Source organism: Pan paniscus, chromosome 7 (genome assembly GCF_029289425.2).
Source record: "Pan paniscus chromosome 7, NHGRI_mPanPan1-v2.0_pri, whole genome shotgun sequence".
Classification (NCBI taxonomy): Eukaryota; Metazoa; Chordata; class Mammalia; order Primates; family Hominidae; genus Pan; species Pan paniscus.
The window spans coordinates 46,719,136-46,734,506 of record NC_073256.2 but is presented as its reverse complement, the minus strand read 5'-3'; the positions used below and the strand labels follow the sequence as shown (position 1 = coordinate 46,734,506).

Below are 15,371 nucleotides of genomic sequence, written 5' to 3'. Positions count from 1 at the left end.
GGCTTGGTGGCGGGACAACCAAAGAGGCGGGGGGCGGGGGGAACAAAGGGGGCCGGCCATGAATGAGTGATTGTAGAAAAGAAATTAAAGAAGTACATCTTGGTATTGAGCCAACAGATTTGTGCTTCACATCTGATTCTAGGTATTGTGATGATGAGAGTGTGAGATTAGAAAGGCCTGCTGAAATCCCCCCGTGCACCTACAGACAGGGGACCACTAGGTAGTCACTGCAAAGGATAGAGTAGCTTGAGCCAGGGGTTCGAGACCAGCATGGGCAACACAGGGAGACCTCGGCTCTACAAAAAAATAAATTAGCTGGGCGTGATGGTGCGTACCTCTAGTTCCAGCTACTTGGGAGGCTGAGGCAGGAGGATCATATGAGCCGAAAAGTTGGAGGCTGCAGTGAGCCAAGATAGTACCACTGCACGCCAGCCTGGGAGACAGTGAGACTGTGTCTCAAAAGCAAAAAAAAAACAAAAACAAAAGACAAACAAAAAAACCATCAAGTAAATCCATATTGAAATGGAAAGATGCTTACTTTACATCTTGTAGAGTAAAAAAGAAGCAACATGTACAATATGACTCTTCTATGTAAAGCCGATTGTGTGTGTGTGTGTGTATAGAGAGAGGTGGCTGGAAGGACATTCATCACAATGTTAACCACGGCTGGCACTGACGGTGGGATTTCAGGTTATTTTGTGCTTTTCTGTCTCATTTCCATTTGTTATAATGAGCATATATAATTTTCAGAGCCCCCAAGCGCTATTTTCATTTAAATGAAAAGAGCAGGCTCTTTCTGTACTTTGCATTCTCTCTTGAGGAAATCATCCACTTCCTCTCCTGCCAGTTGGAACTACTGGGATGCTGATAATAGGGCTTCTCTCACAGGCTGCCATGAGGGTGAAATCCACATCTGAAGGCACAGGCTCGGTCTGTTAGCATCTAACATAAGCTGACTGGAAACGCTTTCCTCTAAAAGAGGAAGAGTGGGGCCGGGTGGGGTGGGAAGGGCTGAATCACTGACTCGGTCTCGAAGCTTGCATCTTAGCATTTAATGACTGAGACCAGGGCCACTGCACTGGGCCACTCCGGGGTCCTATTCAGACTATAGTATATGCAATCCCCAGACATTTGGGGAATGGCACTGTGACTGCACCTGGGTGCCACAGTGGCTTCCTGTGATGCCAGGCTCAGAGGTGAAGACACCAGCCTGCCTTCTTTACTTACGTAATGGAGGAAAGGTCAGACGCGGTGGCTCACGCCTGTAATCCCGGCACTTTGGGAGGCTGAGGCAGGAGGATCGCTTGAGTCCAGGAGTTCAAGACCAGCCTGGGCAACACAACGAGACCCCTCCCGCCTCTATAAAAAAGTCAAAAAATTAGCTGAGTGTAGTGCATGCTTGTAGTCCCAGCTACTCGGGAGACTGAGGTGGGAGGAGTGCTTGAGCCTGGGAGTTTGCACGGCTACAGTGAGCCATGACTGCCACTGCACTCCAGCCTGGACAACAGAGTGAGATCCTGTTTCATAAAAAAAAAAAAAGTAGTGGAGACTATTCACCTTACCTTATTGACCTTGAGGACGGCGGGGGCTGCGGGGATATCCCAAGATGAGGAAGGTGAAGGACCTGAGGCAGAGTCCAGGGCCTGGTGGAGGCTCAACAAATAGTCGTTTGTTCCCCTGAATGATGAGACATTTTCCAGGTGGACAAGAGGGGAATTAGGTGTGTAGAGACAAAGGAGATAAAGCTGCACATCTGGGTGACGGCAGTGAAGGCAGGATAGAGAAAAGCAGCCTAGTGGCAACTTTTTCACAGGCATGGATTTGTCTACATTAAAATCAGTTTCTTGAAACATCATTTTTGGAAATGCCTTCACAGAATGAAACACAAATGTATTACTGGTGTACACAACTCCAATATATAGAAAGGTGTCCCCTCCCCATCCCAACCCCTGCCACAAATGGCTGCCAGACTCCCTAGGCGGACACAGCCACCAGCTCACACTGGGATCGGCAATGCGTGCTGCTACTGGACAACTTTCCAGGAAGCCACTCCAGTGACAGTGGTATTTCAAAATGCTTTTTGCTGTTGCAATCTCAGCTAGGATCTTGGCCCTCAAGGAATGGATTTGACAATGTGCAACCCTAGACTTGTGTGAATAAAATAGACCGGAGGAGGAGAATAGGGTCTTGGAGCATTAGAGATACTATTCTTCTGACATGGGCTTCTAGAAAAACTTAGATTGTAGCAAAGAATCAGAAATTCTATTGTCAGCAGAGAAGCTCCCTCATTGAAGAAAAAAATGGGCCGACGATTGCACTTGCTAGATATTAGTAATCAAAGCTAGTGTGTCTATAATATGCTTCCTGTTCTAAGAACCCTGCATACATGGGCTTCTGTAGTCCTCACTCCCATCTTACAGATGAAGAAACTTTGCAGGGTTGACTTGCCCAAGGTCACACATCAGCAGTGAAGCCACTTCAGTGGGGGCAGCAACAACTATTGGTATATGTCCTGGTTTATGCAGTGTCTCTCAAATGCCACATCTGATTCCTATGCTTGCCCCGAGAGACACGTGTTTACAAATAGGGAAATGGTAGCTCAAAATGGGGAGGGGCCTTGCTCAAAGCTTCATGGTGAATGAGGAAACCAGGTTTTCAGATTCCAGATCTTGTGCTTTTTTTTTTTGGTAAACTCAGGGGTCTGTGAGTTCTTTAGGAGCAGGATTTTCTGTTTTCAATGTGATAATCTTGAAAACAAAAAAGCCAAAACCCCATTGGCAATGAAAATTTGCAATCTGAAAGACGTTTTAGGGGAACAGGAGTTGGTTTTTGAGTTGTCTTTGCAGTACTTTAGGGTCTGCAGAGATGGAAAATGGAAAAGCGGTTTGCTTGTTCCCAAATGGGAGGAACAATGAGTTTTACCAGGCCCTTTCATTTGGTGATAATGTATTTTAAAAATCTCATTTTCTCTTCAAATTTATTTCAGTCTGTTTTTGATATGACTTGAATTAAAAAAAGAAAAAAAAAAAAAACTTCAGGTGATGTAGCCAGAAGTTGAGCTAAAAGCAGAGCTTTCTAGATTGGAGGTGGTTGCTAAGGAGTCCTTCCAATCAGATGGGATCAGCCTGCAGCTGTGATGGTTTCACACTGAGGCCAGCAGAATCGTGCCCAACTGAGCTTTCTTATGAGGTGGCCCCACAGGCCTCGGAGCAGACAGACCAGCCGGACAGTGGAGGTGCCAAGCACCATCCGTGCCGGAATGAGCCCTGGCAGTCACAAGAGAAGCGGAAGCTTCTGGTGGCAGAGGGAGGCGGGAGCTCTGACACCCGGGGGAAGCTCCCCAACTGCTGCCGTTTTGCACAGGCCACAAGATACGGCATGGAAGGCCAGGGATGAGCTAGAAAGAGGGATTCTTGTGAATCCTGAGATAAAACCAGGATTCAATAATAGCTGACAGCCATCAGAAAGGTGCAAGTTCCTGTCATTTTGTTTCAAATTCCCTAAATTGTCATCTTTTGAAGTGAACTTTCCACGTGCAGGCCTTTTTACCATTTCACAAAAGCCCTTTTATGTGTGTGGATCCATCTGGGCACCTAGGACAGATGAGAAGGTTGAGGCCCAGAGACTTTGTGCTCCAGGGCTGTGCAGCTGGTTCTGTCTCCAGCAACACAGCTCTGACAACCAGCGGGAGTATGCTTTATTGTTTTATTTTTATAGGGTAAAAAAGCATAATTGAGAAGTAGCTAAGTCCCTAAACGACACTCATGGAAAGCTGTGGTGGCTCCACAGCGAGCCCATAACAAAGCCACTGCCATTTGCCTCATAGCAGTTTAATGAAATGGCAAACAGCACCCGGGAGGAAATGAACAGTGCCATAGGTTGGAAACTGAAACCTGCACATTTGTGGCAAATGTCACTGCATTTACAGGGAGAGAAAGAAAACCACATGACTCTTCTTTGTATGTTAAAGACTTTTTATTTTCAGGCCCTTTCAGAGGAATCAATTCCTTTAAACCTTTGTAAAATGCCACAGGAGCCAAGGTTAAGCGATGCTTTTAACTTAGGAACTGACCCTCTCCAGGCAGTCTCCAAAGTAGATTACCTCGAAATTTCAAAGAGGCAGTTCTACAAGAGGAGCCTTTGAAGAAGCCAATCCTGTTTTCCATTGTTTTGCTTTCACACACGGGTTGAACTTGAACTCTTACCTTTCTCCATTTATAACAACCAAAATCCACCTTAAAAAATCAAAGGCTGGGAGCGGTGGCTCATGCCTGTAATCCCGGCATTTAGGGAGGCCAAGGTGGGTTGATCACCTGAGGTCAGGAGTTCGAGACCAGCCTGACCAATATGGTGAAACCCCCATCTCTACTAAAAATACAAAAATTAGCAGTGGCGGGTGCCTGTAATCCCAGCTACTCAGGAGGCTGAGGCGGGAGAATCGCTTGAACCTGGGAGGCGGAGGATGCAGTGAGATTGCGCCACTGCACTCCAGCCTGGGTGACACAGCGAGACTTTCTCAGGAAAAAAAAAAAAACTGCAAGTAATGGCTTCTGTGGAAGCAAATCTTGATTTAGGGGCACACAACCTCAGACTCCACCCGCTCAGGATAGACAAACAGGAAAGCCAAACGCTCTCTGGGGACCACACTTGGGGCTGCCCACACTGCTCTGTAGTTGCCAAGAGGGTGGGAAGTAGAGATAACAAAGAATGTGGAATGAAGCTCTTTGTCATCGCCGTCTCGGATGGTAGACTCCCGCCTGGGAGAGGCTGCTGGCTGGCTGCTGCCAGGCTCACACCCCCACAACTGCAATTCCTCTTTCCCAGTCACACTGCTATTTCTAAACATCAGCACTGTAATCAGAATGATTTCCATGAAAACAAAAGCTCATTTTCCTAACTTGCGCTCCAATGCGTATGTCGTTAAAGGGCTGAGATTAGAGTCTGGTGGTTTTCCTGTTTCAACCTGACTTTCTGTCCCTAGGGTATATAAATAAACTACTCCTAAGTTTGCTCCTCGAATGACAATCAGTTTTATTGCATGAGTTATGGTGTCCAAATGAGTTAATTTGCTTTTGTCACCGTCTGAGTCAAAATAGGCCACCTGCAGGCCTCATGCAAAATGTAGAAACTGGATAGATGATTTAAGCCTCAAAAACGCAAGTGATTTTTTTGGGTGCACGCAGGAGAGGGCGGATCTGGGGTGTGGTCTGCAGATGACCAGCCGTGGCCTTGAAGGCAGTTTCCAGTCTCTGCAGCTGCGGGATGAGGGTGAAGCCCCCCCATTTGCTCTGCTCAGCCTCTCTGTTGAGTATTTAAGAAATCCTGATTCTCCGTGCTCTGCCAGGGAGGATACTGCAGAAGGGTGGACTGGTGTGGCCATTATTTCAGCATCTTCACCATGTACGGGCCTTGTAATCTGTAGCCGATCTTTCTATAATAATTCCTGGTGCCGACCCCTGCAGAAAAATCGAAGTTAAAAAAGGAGCGTTCACTTTAGCAATTCTCAAAAGTCGGCATGTGCTTCCCTCAGCCTTACACCCTCTCCCACCCAGAGACCAAATTCTCTCCCACATAAAATCTCAGCTTAAAAAGTTTGGAACATTATTACTTTGAATTCAGGCTGCATTAAAATATAGAAACTGCTAAGTGGAGAGAAGTAAGTCTCTTTCCCTGATTTTTAACTCAAGCTCAGGGTATGTGACACACACACTCACAGGCAACAGCAAACGTGTGCACCCGTGTGTCGGAGCCTGCGTATTCACTATCCTACTGGCAACACCAAGCACTACCTTAGGTGCTACAGGTGAACGAGAAGAGGTGGATTTACTGTCTGAGCTGCCTATGCTCCAGATGAGGCCAAACGATAGACGGTTTCCCAGAAGTTTTAAAGAGAGAAGAGTGGGGGGAAAAATGGGATCTCCACTCAGCCCCAGTAGCGAAGGTACACTTGTGGCTACTGTCAGAAGTGTTGAAGTATACAAGGCTTAACAGGAAAAAGTGTTTTCCTCATTAGTTGGTGTCAAAGAAGCAGCTTTGCTGGGATGGCCCTGGCTCATGAAGTGTGGTTTGTGAAGAGAAGTGTAGGTTTTCCATACCAAGCAACTGTCCAGTTCTCTGCTGACACCAACTGGGTGTTCTACAATTTAACTCAGTTTGGACCCTACCTACTCTGATGAGCGCAAGGCCCCCCAGTTCTGAGCTCAGTCCAGAGACTGCCCCCAACTTCAGACACCAATTGCGAGCAGAGGGGCTGCAGGTTGCCTACAACTGCTGTCCAACTTGGCTACAAATGGAGGGTTCCTACAAGCCCCTCCTCAGATTTGATAATTTGTCATAATGGCTCACAGAGCTCAGGGAAACATTTACTTACGTTTACCAGTTTATTGCAGGATATGATAAAAGACACAAGTGAACAGCCAGGTGAAGAGGCACACTGGGTGAGGTCTGGGAGGGTCCCGAGCACAGGAGTGTTTGTCCCCACCGCGTTGGGGTGCACCATGCTCCCGGCAAGTGGATGTGTTTGCCAAAATGAAAAGTTCTCTCAACCCCATCTTTTAGGGATTTTTATGGAGTTTCATTGTGTAGGTATGATCAATTACTAACTCCATTTCCAGCCCCCTTCCCTCCCCGGAGGATGGAGGGTGGGGCTGAAGGTTCAACCCTCTCCTCATGGCTTCATTTTTCTGGTGACAGGTCCCCACCCAGGAGCCCACCAAGAGTCACCAGGTTAGAACAGAAGATGCCCCTTGAACCCCTGCAGCTCAGAAAATTACAAGGGTTTTAGGAGCTCTATGTCAGGAACCAGGAACAGAGACCAAATTATATTTTTTATGATGTCTCAACATTCAAGGAACATGAACTAGTTGAAGTTGGTACTAAAGGTCCATTACCCCTGCATATTGGACGCATTCCTCAAACAGCCCGGCTGTCTGTGCCTGGGAGTGAGACAGCTGAGGCTGGGCGGGGAGAGCGATCAGCAGCACCTGCCGCAGGCACTCCCTCCGTCCTTCCCTCCCTCTCCGCAGGTCCCTGCACTGGGCTTTGGAGAAGTGCATCTCCTGATTCTCCTCTAGCTCGCTGGCTGCCCTTCCTTAGTCTCCTTTGCTGCTTCCTCCTCGTATCCCTAACTGAAATCACTGCAATATGCAGCTCTTCTGTGCACGCGCTTCCTGTGACACTGAGCGTAAACCTATGTATACACTGGCAACCCCTAAATCTGTCACTCAGAGCTCTCCTTGAGCCTCAGATTCGTCCACAGGTGCTGCATGACCCACCTGAATGTCTAAATTGCATGGCAGGTGTAGCAGGTCAAAAACCCAACTCCTGGTAACCTGCCCCCCAAGCTTCCTCCGCAGGAAGCTCCCTCTTTGTAAATGGCCACTCCACTGCCAGTTGTTCAGGGCAACTCATTCCCATCTTTCTGTCAAATTCCAAATCAAGAGACTTGAATAAAATGAAAGAGAAAGGCCTGAGGCTACATGGGGGGGACAGGATTCTAGGGAGCAGGAAAAACAAATGTGAAAGTCCTGAGACGGGCGTGCACTCAACTTACTCAAGGAACAAGGAGGCACCATCATGCAGGTCTCCTAAGGAATCTGGCTTTTATTCTGAGTGAGATGGAAGAATGAGAGGATGCTGGTCAAAGGAGGGACATGATCTGACAGCTGTTTTGAGAACAGAATGAAGGCTCCAGGAGGGCAGGGGTTTTGTTTTATTCACTGTAGAGCTGCCAGTACCCAGAGTGATGCCTGTCACATGTGAGGTACATGGTAAATATTTGCTCACTGAATGGATATGTGACCAAGGGCAGAAATAGGGAGACCAGGTAGGAAGCGATGACAGTAATCCAGGTGGGAGATGGTGGTGGCTCGGGCTGAGTCACAGTGGTGAAAAGTACCCAGAGCCTGGGCATATGTGGAAGGCAGAGCGAAAAGAATCTGCCAACGGATGTGGGGTGTGACGGGAGCCAAGGCGACTCCAGGGTATTTAGCCTGAGTAAAGGAAGAGTCTGGAGAAACAGGAGCCACCACTGCCTGGGAGTGAGGAGATGGTGGGAAGAGCTTGCAAGAGGAATCAGGAGTGGGGCTCCGGTCAGGCTGCATGTGGAATGGCTGCTAGACATTCATGCCAAGATGCTGAAGACTCTGATTTTGGAAGCTTTTGTTGTTCTTAAAGAGACACAGGGAGTGCTATGGGTTAGGTATTTGTCTCCTCTGAAACTCATGTTGAAACTTAATCCCTATTACTGAGAGGTGGGGCTATGAAGAGGTGACTAGAGTGTGAGGGCTCTGCCCTCATGAAAGGATTAATCTATTCATGGACTAACAGGATAATGAGTTCTAGTGGTTTTACAAGAAGAGGAACAGGGTCCTGAGCTGGCACATGCAGCCCTGCCACTGTGTGATGCCATGTGCTATCCTGTGCCACCACAGGACTCCACAGAAAGTCCCCACCTGCAAGAAGGCCCTCACTAGATCCAGCCCTTTGACCTTGGACTTTTCAGCCTCCAAAACTGTAATAAATAAATTCCCTTTCAGGTATCCTGTTATAAGCAATCGAAAATGGACTTAGGGACAGTCTCTTTTCTTGGATGTTGCTTTGCAAGGTAATTTCGGACGGGGGCAGTTGTCTTCCAAGGGGCTGAAGCGGTGATGAAGAGTGAGAAGGCAGAGCCACCTGGCTCCTTTTTGAAATTGCCGAACCCTGAATTAATCAGTCCCAAAGCTTCTCTATATATTTCTTATGAAATATTTTCCATTTGGTTTAAGCCATTTTGAGGATATTTTTGCTTTTAAGTATACAGCTCGGTGTTGCTAAATACATTCACGCTGTGGTACAACTATCACCACCATCCATCTCCAGAACCCTTTATCTTGTAAAGCTGAAACTCTGTACCCACTAAACACCAACCCTACTTACTCCCCCTCTCCCAGCCCCTGACAACCCCCATTCTACTTTCTGTCTCCATGAATTTGACTCCTGTAGATACCACATGTAAGTGGAATCATGCAATATTTGTCCTTTTATAACTGGCTTATTTCACTTAGCACAATGTCTTCAAGGTTCATCCATGTTGGGTATAAGTCACTGAGCTGAGTTTTCTGTTACTTGTTAACTAAAAGTATCATAACTGACAAGGAAGCTTGAGGACAGGAAGAGAAAAACAAATGAGGTCAAGCCACTATTTAAAATCAGAATTCGGAGTAATTCTGAACACACTGCTCTCCTGCTTAGAATCACTAATGATGTGTCCCAAGATAAAGTTCAAATTCCTTAGCCTGATCCACAAAGTCTTTCCTGCCCAGACCCTTCAACTTTAGTTCCTGGCACAGTTGACTAGGTCCAGGATCAGCAAACCAGCCTGGGCATCACCATGCGGGCTCAGCCACTGCCTCTGGGCGCTTCCCTCAGCAGCCGCCCATTCTGTCTGCAAAGGCACTCCCAGCCACCCTCCCACTCATCCCCCACCAGGAGACCTGTGCAGATACTTCCCCTATCTACAAAGAAGCCAGAATTCACAGCACTCTCTCTCCAGGCTGGCTGTGTGCCTTAATTAGAGTTCCATTGTTTTAGTAATCACACTGCGCAGGTCTGTCTCCCTCCCTAGGATGTCAGCTCTTTAAAGTCAATGGCTTCTATCATCAGTGTCTGGCATATAATCAAGATGCAATAAATGTTTGCAGATCTCTCATATGCTGTTCAGCTATTCTTATGTTGTGTATATACAAAGAAATGTGTTCCCGGAGGATGTATTTGAAAAAAAAATTGGCTCTATGTTGGGTGTTGGGTAATGGAATGATTCAATGTACAAGAGCTGAAGGGCAGGACGACTTCTTAACCTAGGTACAAATTTCCTACCTTGTTAGCTGAGAGATTAAGAGGCAGCTTCCTGACTTACATTATTATCTCTATCTAACAAAAACTGCCCCAAATCTTTCAGAAATACTTCTGGCTTTTTATGTTTCTATTTTACTTTTACAAAACAGATACTGTTTTCCATGGACTTAAAACAATGTATCTTGGAGAATGTCAAACACACAAAAGTGCAGAAGACAGTGCACTGAACCTCCCTGCACCCATCACTCAGCTTTAGCAGGGACAATTCACCCAGGAGATCTCTCTCTTTTTTTTTTTTTTGAGATGGAGTTTTGCTCTTGTCACCCAGGCTGGAGTGCAATGGCATGGTCTTGGCTCACTGCAACCTCCGCCTTCCACCCAGGAGACTTCTGAGTTTCGAGCTTTCTACTCACGTGAACTTAGAAAACATCTCTAACATTTCCTTTTGGTTCTGCTCAGCTCAGTTCCTGGAGACATGTTTAGTTTTGCTATTTTATATGTCCTCTGTCAAATGAAAATGATGGCCTAATTTTAAGACGGAAGATGTGTAATTGTTGGTCAAAGTGCTTTACTTCCAAAAATATGCATCAACCTATATTTGTCTACCATAAATGGCTGCAGAGGTGAGAGAGAAGAGTTCCTTACATCTAACACAGGAGTGGACAGTCCTTGGATAACCAGAAAGTTCAACAATCAAGAGTGCCCTGATTTCTTAAGCATGCTGGTTAAAAGAGCTGCTTTACTGGGGTACATCTAAGCATTTCTCATCATGATTCCCACGGAGCTACAGGCTCCTTGGGCCTTCTTTTTCCTTTCTACAGGGGGTGTGCCCTAGAAACGATTACCACCTTGGGCAGGGGCACTCAGGCCTCACGATGGGCCTTTTGGAGGAAAGCTGTATATTGAAGTTCTTGTCCTTATTTTCAATAAGACGCAGCAGGCCTGAGATGGCGAGCTCAGCCCTAAGATGGAACACTGTCTCCAGGTCCTCTGAGAAGTGCTGGCATCCAGGGAAGGGAACTTCACCTCTAGTCAGTCTGGACTCTAACCTCTGCTCACCTAAAGAGCTAAATTTCTTTCTGCCCCTTGTTTTTTGAAAGAAAAATTTCCTCCTATTTCTACAACCTGCAGAACAGGTTGGGAAAGGCATTACCCCTGCACTTAGCCACCAAGGCTGGGTGAGGGCCTTGCTCTGCTCTGATCCCCTCTCCATGCTCAGCAGGGCTCCCAGAAAGTCCTCTGTCATAGTAACTTTCCTTTTGTTAGCCAGCCAAGAAAAAGCAATCATCCTTCAGAGCTGACGTCAGCCACCCTCCTGGACTGACATGCAGGCTGCCTGGACTGTCTCCGAGCCCTCAGCCTAACTGCTCTGCCTCCGCCAGAGGAGAGGCACCCACAGGCTGTACAAGGAACCAAGTGCTCCACCCGATGGCCTGCGTGGGGTTCTGCCAAATCCCTGGGATGGGGAATGTGCAGGAACTCACTCCACGCAGCGGCCTCAGGGTGCCCTGCTACAGAGCCAGCATTAAGAACAGCAGGAGTGGGGAGAGTCCAAATGCAGGCTTTGTTTTGTAGCACTTTGGGAGGCTGAGGAGGGTAGATCACCTGAGCTCAGGAGTTCGAGACCAGCCTGGGCAACATGGCAAAACCCTGTCTCTACTAAAAATGCAAAAAATTAGCTGGGTGTGGTGGTGAGTGCCTGTAATCCCAGCTACTCGTGAGGCTGAGGCGTGAGACTTGCTTGAACCCAGGAGGCAGAGGTTGCAGTGAGCTGAGATCGTGCCACTGCACTCCAGCCTGGGGGACACAGCGAGACTCTCTCAAGAAAGAACGGCAGGAGTTGGGGGAGTCCAAACACTGGCTTTGTTTTATCCTCCCAAGTTCACTCATCTACACCCTGAGCTTTCCTACATGACCTTTTCCCTACTCTGTAGGCAGGATAAATATTTTATCTTCCCCATTCAACCAGCAATGATGATGAGTTAGGTGAAAAAAGAATACCTTGCAAAGTGCCTAGAGTGAACAGCTTCTGTGGTGGCCTCCCCTCTGCCTCTGCCCCAGGACATCCACCCCTTTGGGGAGAAGAAAACAAGCCTGTTTATTTGTACATGAGCTTTACTATATGTAAGTTATTAAAATGACTTCCACTGCACACACTTTAGATCAATTATAGATAGACCCATGGAAAGGGGTTACATTAAAGGCAGAGGACACTGCTTGCTCTGGGATGGGCCGAGAGGAGTAGAGTTATTCAGCACTCAGTGGGAAAGCCCCCTTCCCAAGGATGACCTCTGGCTACTGCTCCAAGGCTGGCTGCCAAGAGCCCCTGGCCTCCCTGTGAATCTCCAACCCGGAGGAGACCCAGAGGTACAGCATCTCTCTGATCCTTTTCTGAACCAAATGTCCTCAAGCTCCTCATGATGAGAAAGAAATCCTCTGCTTTGATTCCATGTCCCTCTCCAAAAGATACGCACCACGTGGCTTAATCTGCTAACTCAAAGGATTCGGGAAAGGGGGAAAATCACAGGCAATGCATATGCCGGAGCCTGGGCCTCTGGCTGCAGGAGCACGCTCATCCTGGGCTGCTCAATGCTCTTTAGTAAAAATGGGAAATCAAATCACACAACCTTAGACTAACCAAAGGCCAAAAAAAAAGGGGGGGTGGGTGGAGAACAAACCCAGATGTGGTTTTTTTTGTTTGTTTTTGAGACGAAGTCTCTCTCTTGTCACCCAGGCTGGAGTGCAATGGCGTGATCTCGGCTCACTGCAACCTCTGCCGCCCAGCTTCAAACGATTCTCCTGCCTCAGCCTCCAGAGTACCTGGGATTACAGGTGCATGCCACCACACCCAGCTAATTTTTTGTATTTTTAGTGGAGACAGGGTTTCAACATGTTGGCCAGGCTGGTCTCGAACTCCTGACCTCAGGCAATCCATGTGCCTCAGCCTCCCAACGTGCTGGGATTACAGGTGTAGCCACTGTGCCCGGCCGCAAACCTAGATGTTTACTTAAATTCTGCTGTGATTCTATTTTAGAGAGAAATTGTAGGGGAAAGAGTGGGGAGATAGAGTAAGCTAGTCTGTGTGGTACCTGAGTTCATTGAAAACCAACTCTTTGTTCCTCCAAGTTACTGCAGCCTTCTGTTCTAAGGGGATAAATGCAATACCAGAGTAAAGCCTTTGGACACTAAAAATAAGTATACCTTTCCTCTAAAAGGGAAAATAAATCACAAATCAAGAGCAGGAAATGAACCTAAGTGCTACCTAGCTTGTGATTCTAACTCCATCTCAAAACAAACAAACAAACAAAGAAAACCACTTGATAGCTAAGTGACTATAAACTTAGAGGGAGATTTAAATACCTGCCAGGCACTGGATTGCTAAAGCCTCTCCATGCACTAATTTATTTAAAATGTAACAAGATTGCAATTATTGTCCTAGGAGAAAGATGAGTTTCAGAATGGGTCATAACTCAAGGCCACACTATAGGGAAGCAGAACAGTAACTGAGACCCAGCCTGCCTGACCCCATGGCCCAGAGTGTTTCTAATGCGCCTGGCACCTATGTGATGGGGTAGGCCCACCCAACTCCCCTGACTCTGGTCTTGCACCTCTAGTCTTCGTGGGAAAGCACATCCCTTCTTTTCTGGTAAAGAAAGAACTTGCCATTTGTCTTGATCACCTCACCTCCTGTATCTGTGTCCAGTTTTTCAATGTCCTTTGATAACTCATTAGATGAAACAAACATGGTGGCTATTTCCATTGTTAACAATATGGCTTAGTAAGAAACTGAAGAATAAATCACAGAAAAGGGTCTGATAACAGGCAATAATAAACTTTGTAAACAGATTCAGCTTACAAATGTGAGAATGGGAAGGGGTATACTTTTCAGTAACAACTTGATAAATTGCAGTCACCATTTCTAAAATGACAAGCACTACAATACAGAGTTTGGAGGAAAACAACAAAGAAGGTTCAATGATGGAAGCTAGAGGCAGGGCAGAAGAGTCGCGAGTATTTAAGCTTAGTGAACAGATGACTTCAGGCTTGATTATGGCAGACAAAATTAAGAATAACCCTCCAGCCAAAGACAATGAAAATATTAGACAAAATTGAAAATGTTTCTGCTAGGAAAGTATCAGAGACTGTTAAGAGCTCTTAGCTCTCAGGCCAATAATAAGGAGAAAATGTGAGTTTCCAGAGGGGAGTAGAAGTGTTTGTGTCTCAGGGTGTTTGATCTAGGAAGGGCATGTGAGATACTGGGGGCGTGGGGGCAGTGTCTTGCGGCCACCAGAAGCAGAGAAGCAGTCATAACACTCCCCCAGTGCCCTGTTTAGGAGGTGTGGAAGCAACTGAGAGGCAGAGTTGCTTCCATACCTTGAGGAGGCTCAAGGCGATGGAACATGGGTCTGAATTCAGAGCCTGGCACAGACAGGGACCCAAGCATAGCACCCCCTTCTGGATTGTATTCTGAAAGGCTCTGAATTGGGAGGAGGGATTGGTGTGGTGGGGATAGGAATCTTCTAGATAAACCACAGCCTTGGTCCTAGACAACTACGACTCTGAGATGCCTGGCTAAAGGAAACAGGTCTTCCTTGGAGGAAGCTAGCATCACCTAGGTCTTGAAGTATTCCTGAAAGCAAATTCTCATATAAAATGCTCAGCAAATGATAAAAAATGATGAGGTACACTTTAAGACAGGACATGACAAGAAACAGCAGAGACTCCAGATGTGACATCACTTGACACAGACTGCAAACAGGTATGCTTACTATGTTCAATGTCTGAAAACAACTGGAAACATTAAAAGATGACATTACAGAATGGAAAAAGATACCAGAAATTTAGGAAATGTTAAAGTGTGGGACCAATGCATCAATGGATGGGTCTAGCAGATCAGACACAGCTAAATTAGTAACCTGAAAGATTAAGTCAGAAGAAATTTTGGACAACAAAGCAACGTTGGTGGGGAAGAGGGTATTAGACACAGTGGATACAATAAATATGTCTAAAATATGTTTAACTGGAGTCATAGGAAGAGAGGTGAGGGAGAATGGGATAGAGTCAATATGCATGTGTTAGAGGCTGCAAATCACACAGAACTGATTTTAAAAACCAGTTCACTGATTAAAGAAGCCCAAGGAAGCCCAAACGGGAAATCCATACCTAGAACCTAGAAATATCCTAGTAAAACTAGAGAAAAACCAAGACAGTCTGAAAGAATAAAAATAATATATTTTCTAAAAAACCACAGAAGTAGCCTGAGGGAATATCCTCAAAGACAGACAGCTGATTTCTTACCTGCAACATTAAAAGCCAGGAAATAAGGGGAAGATAGATACAGTGTACTGAAAGAAAATACCTGCAAACCCAGAATTCTATACCTAGTGAAGACAAGACAAGGGTCCCCAACCCCCAGGCCACACAGCATTTACAGCCACTCCCCATTGCTCACATTACTGCCTGAGGAGCAGTAACCACCTCCCGTCAGGTCAGCAGTGGCATTAGATTCTCAAAGGAGCACAAATCCTATTGTG

At 46.5% G+C, this 15,371-nt stretch overlaps 1 protein-coding gene across 3 annotated transcripts in view; it reads right to left on the bottom strand.

Moving 5' to 3' along the window:
- Nucleotides 1-3,956: 3,956 nt before the first annotated feature.
- ELP3 (elongator acetyltransferase complex subunit 3) overlaps nucleotides 3,957-15,371 on the bottom strand; it is a 100,079-nt gene continuing 88,664 nt past the window's right edge. For all 3 annotated transcript variants that reach the window (XM_003830789.5, XM_034965889.3, XM_055116393.2), the window contains one exon: nucleotides 3,957-5,456. In XM_003830789.5, the coding sequence (XP_003830837.2) occupies nucleotides 5,380-5,456 (77 nt within the window). In that variant the 3' untranslated portion in view covers nucleotides 3,957-5,379. The remainder of the gene's footprint in view (nucleotides 5,457-15,371) is intronic.